The sequence below is a fragment of the Cherax quadricarinatus genome, chromosome 53, assembly GCF_038502225.1.
Source record: "Cherax quadricarinatus isolate ZL_2023a chromosome 53, ASM3850222v1, whole genome shotgun sequence".
NCBI lineage: Eukaryota > Metazoa > Arthropoda > Malacostraca > Decapoda > Parastacidae > Cherax > Cherax quadricarinatus.
In genome coordinates, this window is record NC_091344.1 from 22083724 (window position 1) to 22096221 (window position 12498).

The 12498-nt window shown below is 38.9% G+C and overlaps 1 protein-coding gene across 6 annotated transcripts in view; it reads right to left on the reverse strand.

The window, feature by feature from the left end:
• Nucleotides 1–1206: 1206 nt before the first annotated feature.
• Nucleotides 1207–12498, reverse strand: part of LOC128692377 (zinc finger protein 385B-like) — a 45329-nt gene continuing 34037 nt past the window's right edge. For all 6 annotated transcript variants that reach the window (XM_070096453.1, XM_070096458.1, XM_070096452.1 and 3 more), the window contains one exon: nucleotides 1207–3089. In XM_070096453.1, coding sequence (XP_069952554.1) covers nucleotides 2916–3089 — 174 coding nt within the window. In that variant the 3' untranslated portion in view covers nucleotides 1207–2915. The remainder of the gene's footprint in view (nucleotides 3090–12498) is intronic.

Below are 12498 nucleotides of genomic sequence, written 5' to 3' on the forward strand. Positions count from 1 at the left end.
GCTATCGGTCTAAGCCTAAAATTCAGTATTGGTGTTGGTGGTTATCAACTAAATTTCAAAGTATCAGCATCGGCAAAAATTCCGGCATCATTCCATCCCTAGTACATGTGTATGTACACTTGCATGCATTGCATGTACGTATACCTATTAGTGTTGTGATTTTTAGCTAGTATCAAAACTGAAATAGTTTCTTAGTTTGTATCATAACGAACTTAGCAACCTCAACTAAACTTACTACAATTCACGTAATGCTGCCTAACCTAGTTAAGCTCTGCCTAAGCTTAGTTTGCATTAGTTATTAACAATGAAATACTGAGTATTAATATTGTGATGTGCAGACTGATTCTGCTGTGGTACAGCGGTCAGCATGGCCGCCTTTAAAACGACAGACTCAGGCTCGACTACTGGCAGAGCATTTTTCGGACTTGAGTCCTGGAGGTGGGAAGTACAATGCCTCCAATTTAAATAAGGGGTATGGAATATTGGCTGTTTGGAGTGATATCTGAACTGTCGTATCTGAGCGCCTCTGCAAAGACAGTGGTTATGTGTGAATGATGGCGAAAGTGTTTCTTTTCCTGGGGCACCCTGCCTCAGTGAGAGACAGCTGACAAGTTAATAAAAAAAAAAAAAAAAAAAGTAATTAATCTTTGCTTGTCTGGTAAAGCAATACTTGCCGTGTCTGCAAGCTCAAGCTAAAAAGAACAACAGATAGTATATAGTGTATATGCGAGTCCTAGATGTGGGAAATACAGTGTCTGAATTGTAAAGGAGGGGTGAGGATGCTGCATTTCGAAGGGATGTGAACTATGATGTCAGTAGGCTATTGGCAAGACTACCATTAACTGAATAATGGCAAATGCATTTTCTCTTTTTTGGTCACCCTACTCAGTGGGAGACTTCTGATGTGTTAAAAAGAATGAAAGTGTGTGTACCATGGAATCTGATGTGTTAGCCACATAGTATAAATTTCCCCTAGCTTTATGCAAATTTGCTCTTATGCAATATCCCATTTTACTGGTAATTCCACATTTGCAATATATTCACCATGAAATGTAATTGGTGAAATTTACAGAACACACTGAAGATTCTTATAATGTGGGATTAAGTGTTGAGGGCTCCTGACATAGTACACTTTATGTGGGGCTTGCAGTGAATCTAATACACAAAAGGACATCTGTAAAGCAGCAATAATAATAATACAATCAATCAAATTAAGCACTGAAGCATCAGTTTAATAAACTAATAGAGAAATACACAAAACTGTGTACATAATACAGCAGCATACAATTAACACTAAGTTGTAAATAGTTATTACACTATTATTACATTCATGGGGAGCACAATCTGTATGGGTCATATATCTCCTTGGGAAATGGAAGGCATCTAGGTTTGATCCAGGGAAGGAAAGGACAGATCTAATTCTGTGAATCAAGTTGAAAATACAATTTTCCCAGAGCATTCTGTCTTAGTTCTGCTGTTTGTTAAATTGAGGTCTGGGAAAGAGTATTTACTGTACTGTAATATGTACTGTACTTTGTACTATACTGTACTGTAATGTGTACTCAGATGCTGGAAAAGAGGTTGGTCAGAAGTGAATTTTTGAGGCTGGAATATACAATGCTTCCCTTTTCAAGACGGGGTGAGGAAGAATACTGTCCTCTGATATGACTCTTAACTTTCTGGGGTCTTGATGCAAAAATGGCAAAATATTTTACCAAATACACTTTCATTTCAATCAAAAGTCACAGACTTGTGGAATGTAAAAATGAGAAAAAATTAACTCCGCCCCATTTTGGCAATGTACCGCAAGTCACAGTGCAACAAATGTGCCTTTTTTACATGTACAATAATTATTGAGAGAGCCACCAATAAAACATGTATATCCAAAAAATGTTTAATTTACATTAAAATTATGATTCTTACTATTAATTTTTGTAATCAGAAATTTCCATTAAAAACTGAATATATTATTATTATCAAAGGGATACACTATTTTTCAGTTTGGAACACAATATAGCGATAATAATGCAGTTTCAGATTGCTCTTCCATTATCACTCCATCCCTTGGAGATAAATAAAACAAAAGTGGGGGTAAACGATCTTATTGCATTGCATTACAAGGGATTAACACCATCTGCAACAAGTCATGCAAACACTTAAAAACTCAAATGCTCCTCCATACTAGCAATCAAGTCATTACCCAGTGTAGTGGCAAATCATTATCCCCTGTAGTGACAAGTGATTACCCACTGTAGTGACAAGTGATTACCCACTGTAGTGACAAAGGGTAAGACGTCAGCACTCGGTCAGCTGCAACTAATTTTTCAGATCACTGACAAAATTCTAATACCATATCCTATGATTTGACAAGAATACAGATTATTCCTACAGATTACAGGACTACAGACTACAAAATTACAGCAGGTGTCAATCCAGTGCCAAACAAGCTCACACAGAAAATTTTTAAAAATTAATTTACTGTAAAAGGTTTACAAAAATTGCAAAGTGGGACGGGATCATGAATGGATTAAAGCAGACTTTGAACAATAACCTTGCTTAAGAAAATAACAGATCGTGATGTTCACTGTAAACATCAACACATGTACAACACATTTTCATAAGCATATTTCACAGAAAAACCTATTAAAGTACCAAGCATTTTAACTACTGTACTTCAGCATGATTATCATAGTCCTCCTAAAATTAACACATCAAATCTTTTTTTTTAAAAAATGGCACTGCATCCAATACATAAAATGCATAAATTATTTTCTACAAACACTTACAATATTTCCACATTCTGCATTTGGAGAGTAGGTTAAACAGTAAAAAAAGATGAACACTGGAGTTTTACCTGCCCAAACTATAACTGTTCCAAACCTATAGTATTAAGATTATTCCTGACTTTAAAGCATTTACATGATTTCACCACCTGCAACAAAGTTGGATGACAGGGGTTGAGTGTAGGTGGTTGTCCTCGGTTGGCCAACTCGTCCGCCACGGAACGAAGGACGTCGTCTTCCCCTCCACCCACCTCCTTGTGGTTTGCGTCCACTTACTTTATCCAAATGCTTCTTCGACGATAAATGCTGCAGATTGGCAAGTTTAAAAATATTTTTACAAACAATGGACAGATATTTACCTTCAGTAAAAATTGCAATAATTATAACAAATAAAATTTGGTTATGCCTGAATAGTTATTAGAAACTCCCTCACTTTTCAACTTTTTTTTTTTTCCCAGAAACTGGCCAGGGTGACCAAAAAGAAAAACGGAAGTTTCTCTCTTCAAATTTAGTAATGTATACTGGAGACGAGGGTTACTAGCCCCTTGCTCCCAGCATTTCAGTCGCCTCTTACGACATGCATAGCTTAAGGAGGAAAAATTCTGTTCCATGTCCCCATGGAGAATTTTCAATTTTTCTTTTTTTTTTTTTATTTAAACAAGTCGGCCGTCTCCCACCGAGGCAGGGTGACCCAGAAAAGAAAGAAAATCCCCAAAAAGAAAATACTTTCATCAACATTCAACACTTTCACCTCACTCACACAATCACTGTTTTTGCAGAGGTGCTCAGAACACAACAGCTTAGAAGCATATACACCTACCATCCGACTTACAACCTGCTCGACATACGACGACTCGACTTACGACCGTGTTTTTTATGCCAAACTTCTGGGAAATAAACAAGTGTTTGTGTTGTACACAGTGTTTATCCTAAACCTTACAGTATAAAATACAGTACTAACAGCATAAAAAGGAAAGTAAAACATGAAATACCAAAATAAAACAATAAAATAAAGTCATTACAAAAATGTAATGTTGATATTCAGTAGTAAAGTTTGACTTGCGTCCATTTCAACTTACGACCAGTTTCTTGGAACCGAACTCGGTCGTAAGTTGGATGGTAGGTGTACCTATAAAGGTACACAACATATCCCTCCAAACTGCTAATATCCCGAACCCCTCCTTTGGAGTGCAGGCATTGTACTTCCCATTTCCAGGACTCAAGTCCGGCTATATAAAAATAACCGGTTTCCCTGAATTTTTTTTTTTTTTTTCAACAAGTCGGCCGTCTCCCACCGAGGCAGGGTGACCCAAAAAAGAAAGAAAATCCCCAAAAAGAAAATACTTTCATCATCATTCAACACTTTCACCACACTCGCACATTATCACTGTTTTTGCAGAGGTGCTCAGAATACAACAGTTTAGAAGCATACACATATAAAGATACACAACATATCCCTCCACACTGCCAATATCCCAAACCCCTCCTTTAAAGTGCAGGCATTGTACTACCCATTTCCAGGACTCAAGTCCGACTATATGAAAATAACCGGTTTCCCTGAATCCCTTCACTAAATATTACCCTGCTCACACTCCAACAGATCGTCAGGTCCCAAGTACCATTCGTCTCCATTCACTCCTATCTAACACGCTCACGCACGCTTGCTGGAAGTCCAAGCCCCTTGCCCACAAAACCTCCTTTACCCCCTCTCTCCAACCCTTTCGAGGACGACCCCTACCCCGCCTTCCTTCCCCTATTGATTTATATGCTTTCCATGTCATTCTACTTTGATCCATTCTCTCTAAATGACCAAACCACCTCAACAACCCCTCTTCTGCCCTCTGACTAATACTTTTATTAACTCCACACCTTCTCCTAATTTCCACACTCCGAATTTTCTGCATAATATTTACACCACACATTGCCCTTAAACAGGACATCTCCACTGCCTCCAACCGTCTCCTCGCTGCTGCATTTACCACCCAAGCTTCACACCCATATAAGAGTGTTGGTACTACTATACTTTCATACATTCCCTTCTTTGCCTCCATAGATAACGTTTTTTGACTCCACATATACCTCAACGCACCACTCACCTTTTTTCCCCTCATCAATTCTATGATTAACCTCATCCTTCATAAATCCATCCGCCGACACGTCAACTCCCAAGTATCTGAAAACATTCACTTCTTCCATACTCCTCCTCCCCAATTTGATATCCAATTTTTCTTTATCTAAATCATTTGACACCCTCATCACCTTACTCTTTTCTATGTTCACTTTCAACTTTCTACCTTTACACACATTCCCAAACTCATCCACTAACCTTTGCAATTTTTCTTTAGAATCTCCCATAAGCACAGTATCATCAGCAAAAAGTAACTGTGTCAATTCCCATTTTGAATTTGATTCCCCAAAATTTAATCCCACCCCTCTCCCGAACACCCTAGCATTTACTTCCTTTACAACCCCATCTATAAATATATTAAACAACCATGGTGACATTACACATCCCTGTCTAAGACCTACTTTTACCGGGAAGTAGTCTCCCTCTCTTCTACACACCCTAACCTGAGCCTCACTATCCTCATAAAAACTCTTTACAGCATTTAATAACTTACCACCTATTCCATATACTTGCAACATCTGCCACATTGCTCCTCTATCCACTCTATCATATGCCTTTTCTAAATCCATAAATGCAATAAAAACTTCCCTACCTTTATCTAAATACTGTTCACATATATGCTTCAATGTAAACACTTGATCTACACATCCCCTACCCACTCTGAAATCTGAATCCCTTCACTAAATATTACCCTGCTCACACTCCAACAGATCGTCAGGTCCCAAATACCATTCATCTCCATTCACTCCTATCTAACACGCTCATGCACGCTTGGTGGAAGTCCAAGCCCCTCGCCCACAAAACCTCCTTTACCCCCTCCCTCCAACCTTTTTGAGGATGACCCCTACCCCGCCTTCCTTCCCCCTACAGATTTATACGCTCTCCATGTCATTCTACTTTGATCCATTCTCTCTAGATGACCAAACCACCTCAACAACCCCTATTCAGCTCTGACTAATACTTTTATTAACTCCACACCTCCTAATTTTCTGCATAATATTTACACCACACATTGCCCTTAGACAGGATATCTCCACTGCTTCCAACTGCCTCCTCGCTGCTGCATTCACAACCCAAGCTTCGCACCCATATAAGAATGTTGGTACTACTATACTTTCATACATTCCCTTCTTAGGAGTCTGTGGAGACAAAGAACTTTGTCCTTGGAGGCAAAGAGGGGAATGTATGAGAGTATAGTTTTACCAACGCTCTTATATGGGTGTGAAGCATGGGTGTTGAATGTTGCAGCGAGGAGAAGGCTGGAGGCAGTGATGTCATGTCTGAGGGCAATGTGTGGTGTGAATATAATGCAGAGAATTCGTAGTTTGGAAGTTAGGAGGAGGTGCGGGATTACCAAAACTGTTGTCCAGAGGGCTGAGGAAGGGTTGTTGAGGTGGTTTGGACATGTAGAGAGAATGGAGCGAAACAGAGTGACTTCAAGAGTGTATCAGTCTGTAGTGGAAGGAAGGCGGGGTAGGGGTCGGCCTAGGAAAGGTTGGAGGGAAGGGGTAAAGGAGGTTTTGTGTGTGAGGGGCTTGGACTTCCAGCAGGCATGCGTGAGCGTGTTTGATAGGAGTGAATGGAGACAAATGGCTTTTAATACTTGACGTGCTGTTGGAGTGTGAGCAAAGTAACATTTATGAAGGGGTTCAGGGAAACCGGCAGGCCGGACTTGAGTCCTGGAGATGGGAAGTACAGTGCCTGCACTCTGAAGGAGGAGTGTTAATGTTGCAGTTTAAAAACTGTAGTGTAAAGCACCCTTTTGGCAAGACAGTGATGGAGTGAATGATGGTGAAAGTTTTTGTTTTTCGGGCCACCCTGCCTTGGTGGGAATCGGCCAATGTAATAATAAAAAAAAAAAATTTACCTCAACGCACCACTCACCTTTTTTTCCCTCATCAATTCTATGATTAACCTCATCCCTCATAAATCCATCTGCCAACATGTCAACTCCCAAGTATCTGAAAACAGTCACTTCTTCTATACTCCTCCCCAATTTGATATCCAATTTTTCTTTATCTAAATCATTTGATACCCTCATCACCTTACTCTTTTCAATGTTCACTTTCAACTTTCTACCTTTATACACTCCCAAACTCATCCACTAACCTTAGCAATTTTTCTTTAGAATCTCCCATGAGCACAGTATCATCAGCAAAAAGCAACTGTGTCAATTCCCATTTTGTATTTGATTCCCCATAATTTAATCCCACCCCTCTCCTGAACACCCTAGCATTTACTTCCTTTACAACCCCATCTATAAATATACATATTAAACAACCATGGTGACATTACACATCCCTGTCTAAGACCTACTTTTACTGGGAAGTAGTCTCCCTCTCTTCTACACACCCTAACCTGAGCCTCACTATCCTCATAAAAACTCTTTACAGCATTTAGTAACTTACCACCTATTCCATATACTTGCAACATCTGCCACATTGCTCCCCTATACACTATCATATGCCTTTTCTAAATCCATAAATGCAATAAAAACTTCCCTACCTTTATCCAAATACTGTTCACATATATGCTTCAATGTGAACACTTGATCTACACATCCCCTACCCACTCTGAAACCTCCTTGCTCATCCACAATCCTACGTTCTGATTACCTCTAATTCTTTCAATTATAACCCTACCGTACACTTTTCCTGGTATACTCAGTAAACTTATTCCTCTATAATTTTTACAATCTCTTTTGTCCCCCTTCCCTTATATAAAGGGACTATACATGGTCTCTGCCAATCCCTAGGTACCTTCCCCTCTTTCATACATTTTTTTTTTTTTCAACAAGTCGGCCATCTCCCACCGAGGCAGGGTGACCCAAAAAAGAAAGAAAATCCCCAAAAAGAAAATGCTTTCATCATCATTCAACACTTTCACCACACTCACACATTATCACTGTTTTTGCAGAGGTGCTCAGAATACAACAGTTTAGAAGCATATACGTACGTATAAAGATACACAACATATCGCTCCAAACTGCCAATATCCCAAACCCCTCCTTTAAAGTGCAGGCATTGTACTTCCCATTTCCAGGACTCAAGTCCAACTATATGAAAATAACTGGTTTCCCTGAATCCCTTCACTAAATATTACCCTGCTCACACTCCAACAGAACATCAGGTCCCAAGTACCATTCGTCTCCATTCACTCCTATCTAACACGCTCACGCACGCTTGCTGGAAGTCCAAGCCCCTCGCCCACAAAACCTCCTTTACCCCCTCTCTCCAACCCTTTCGAGGACGACCCCTACCTCGCCTTCCTTCCCCTATAGATTTATATGCTTTCCATGTCATTCTATTTTGATCCATTCTCTCTAAATGACCAAACCACCTCAACAACCCCTCTTCTGCCCTCTGACTAATACTTTTTATTAACTCCACACCTTTTCCTAATTCCCACACTCCAAATTTTCTGCATAATATTTACACCACACATTGCCCTTAGACAGGACAACTCCACTGCCTCCAACCGTCTCCTCGCTGCTGCATTTACCACCCAAGCTTCACACCCATATAAGAGTGTTGGTACTACTACACTTTCATACATTTCCTTCTTTGCCTCCATAGATAACGTTTTTTTGACTCCACATATACCTCAACGCACCACTCACCTTTTTTCCCTCATCAATTCTATGATTAACCTTATCCTTCATAAATTCATCCGCCGACACGTCAACTCCCAAGTATCTGAAAACATTCACTTCTTCCATACTCCTCCTCCCCAATTTGATATCCAATTTTTCTTTATCTAAATCATTTGATACCCTCATCACCTTACTCTTTTCTATATTCACTTTCATACATTTATTAAACAAAAATACCAACCACTCCAGCACTATATCGCCCCCTGCTTTTAACATTTCTGTCATGATCCCGTCAGTTCCAGCTGCTTTACCCTCTTTCATTCTAAGTAATGCCTCACGCACCTCCCCCACACTCTCATCCTGTTCTTCACTCCTAAAAGATGGTATACCTCCCTGGCCAGTGCATGAAATTACCGCTTCCCTTTCTTCGTCGGCATTTAGAAGTTCCTCAAAATATTCTCGCCATCTACCCAAAACCTCCATCTCCCCATCCACTAACTCCCCTACTCTGTTTTTTAACTGACAAATCCATTCGTTCTCTAGGCTTTCTTAACTTGTTTAACTCGCTCCAAAATTTTTTCTTATTTTCATTAAAATTTCTCGACAGTGCCTCTCAGACTATCGTCTGCTCTCCTTTTGCACTCTCTCAACCTTTCTTTTACTCTCCACTTCTGCTTTGTAAAAACCTCTCATAAGCTAACTTTTTCTCTTTTATCACACCCTTTACTTCATCATTCCACCAATCACTCCTCATTCCTCCTGCACCCACTCTCCTATAACCACAAACTTCTGCCCCACATTCTAATACTGCATTTCTAAAACTATTTCAACCCTCTTCAACCCCCCTACTACTCATACTTGCACCAGCCCACCTTTCCGCCAATAGTTGCTTATATCTCACCCGAACTTCCTCCTCCCATAGTTTATACACTTTCACCTCCCTCTTGCTTGTTGTTGCCATTTTCCTCTTTTCCCATCTACCTCTTACTCTAACTGTAGCTACAACTAAATAATGATCCGATATATCAGTTGCCCCTCTATAAACGTGTACATCCTGGAGCGTACCCATCAACCTTTTATCCACAAATACATAATCTAAAACTACTTTCATTACGTGCTATATCATACCTTGTATATTTATCCTCTTCTTCATAAAATATGTATTATTTATTACCAAACCTCTTTCTACACATAGCTCAATTAAAGGCTTCCCATTTTCATTTACCCCTGGCACCTCAAATTTACCTACTACTCCCTCCACAACATTTTTGCCCACTTTAGCATTGAAATCCCCAACCACCATTACTCTCACACTTGGTTCAAAACTCCCCACGCATTTACTCAACATTTCCCAAAATCTCTCTCTCTCCTCTCCAGGTGTATATATGCTTACTATAACCCACTTTTCACATCCACCCTTTATTTTACTCCACATAATCCTTGAATTAATACATTTGTAGTCCCTCTTTTCCGGCCATAACTTATCCTTCAACATTATTGCTACTCCTTTAGCTCTAACTCTATTTGAAACCCCTGACTTAATCCCATTTATTCCTCTCCACTGAAACTCTCCCACCCCCTTCAACTTTGTTTCACTTAACCCTTTCAGGGTCCGTCCCGTAGATCTACGGCTTTACGTTCAGGGTCCAAACCGTAGATCTACGCCATGAGCTCAGCTCACTCTGATAAACTGTGAGTGGTACATTTGGGCCTAGATATGAGAGAATACATCTATGTGGTATGTGTGCACCACATAAAACAGATCCTGCAGCACACTGTGCATAATGAGAGAAAAAAAATGAAATCATGATTTTTCGATTAAAACAGCAACTTTGCAGTGTTTTTTCGTATGTTTTTTATAGTTGTATTTGCGATTTCTTGGTCTCATTTGATAGAATGGAAGACATATTACAGAAATAGAGATGATTTTGATTGGTTTTAGCATTGGAAATGGCTTGAAACTGAGCTCAAAGTAGCGGAAATGTTAAATTTTTGCCGATATTCAAGAGTAAACAAACGACCTCACACGTCTAATACACATCAGCTGGTGGGTCTAATATACATTCACAAATATGGTGATGATATTTATACAATTATTACAGTATTGCATAACAGTAAACCATCTATTTTTTGGTGTGAATAAAAATTCATTATGTGAATAAAAAATCAAAATGGAATTTATTTGTAAAGCCTCAAAACATAACTAATGAACAGAGGAAATGTTAGTTTAGTGCCAGGAATGCCTACATTGTTCATTCTGGACCCTATTTTGAAATTGGAATATTTTGAACTTTGTGTTAAATTGGCCAAATTAACAATTTCCGAGCACTTTATTTTGTAGTTGAAACAGTTGACTTGGCGATTTCTTGTGCTCAATCGATAGAATAGAAGTAATACTAGTGAAATAGCTAAGAATTTGGTTGATTGGAATAATGTAATTGGCCTAAAATGGGAGTCAAAGTCGGCAAAATCGCCGATTCGTAAATATCGCTGACACATCAAAATTCGCGAGAGCATAATTTCGTCAATTTTCCACCAATTTTCGTACTTTTTGTTTTATTACCTTCACAAAAAGATTCTCTATGATTTCATAAGAAAAAATAACAAATTTTTTTTTTTAAATATCTTGGACACTGGTGCGTGACTCCAGATTTGGGCCTTGGACCCTGAAAGGGTTAAAGCCAGGACATCCAGCTTCTTCTCATTCATAACATCCACAATCATCTCTTTCTTATCATTTGCACAACATCCACGCACATTCAGACTTCCCACTTTGACAATTTTCTTCTTATTCTTTTTAGTAATTATTACAGGAAAAGGGGTTACTAGCCCACTGTTCCCGGCATTTTAGTTGACTTTTACAACATGCATGGCTTACGGAGAAAAGATTCTTATTCCACTTCCCCATGGATATGAAAGGAAAAGTAAAAAGACCAAGAACTATTAAGAATAAAATCAAAGAAAACTCAGATGAGTGTGTATAAATAAACATGTACATGTATGTGTAGTGTGACCTAAGTGTAAGTAGAAGTAGCAAGACGTACCTGTAATCTTGCATATTTATGAGAGACAAAATACAGCAGCAATCCTTCCATCATGTAAAACAATTACAGGCTTTCGTTTCACACTCATTTGGCAGGACGGTAGTACCCCCTGGGTGGTTGCTGTCTACCAACCTACTTACCAGTCATTATTCAACTTGGCATTATTAAAAATATTATATTATAGTCTCTTCTCTTGTGTACATTTCATGAAACATGACACTGCTGGATTTGTTTCGATTTTCTCCATACATTTGTGCCAATTATGGAATTTTTTTTGTCACCTACATTCTTGCAAGTTAATTCAGAAACAAGTTTAGTAATAAGGTGACTGCTACATGCCAAACATTTAATACACACTGGGTATATAAATGCTATATTAATCTATCTCCAGGACTAGTCTCACTGTGGTCCTTTGTTTTTTTCAAGTTTCTGGACAAACAAACAATGGGCAAATGCCTGTCTTTACCTTTTAAAGTACAGGGATTCTGAATGCAATAAACAAACTGGCACTTAAAATTGCCTGATGTAAAGAAGGCCATCAATTAACATGTGATCTACTAACACTTATGCAATAACAAGGTTGAAGAAACAAGCTGTTTTGCATTTTTGGGGAAGTTCATTGAATGTACCCTTATTTTCCCCAAACAAACTTCATTTCATTTTACACAATTTTTTCTTTGCACGCTTTGTTTGGGAATGAAGTTAATGTACTAATCAATGGTCAACTGTATTAGCACGCAAACAAGCTAAAATGATCCTTTGCTTCCTTAAATCAAGATTAAATTTTCTCTTGCCTGTAGATGTAGTTTCATACAGAAATGTCTTCCAAAATGAAAATAACATGTATGACATCACAGCACACTATTGAAACTCCCTGGAGGCAGGCTGTGTGCCCAAGAAGCTGCAGGTAATTCCTTTCTGGGTCACAATATTGTCTGGAAAAGAAAGCTG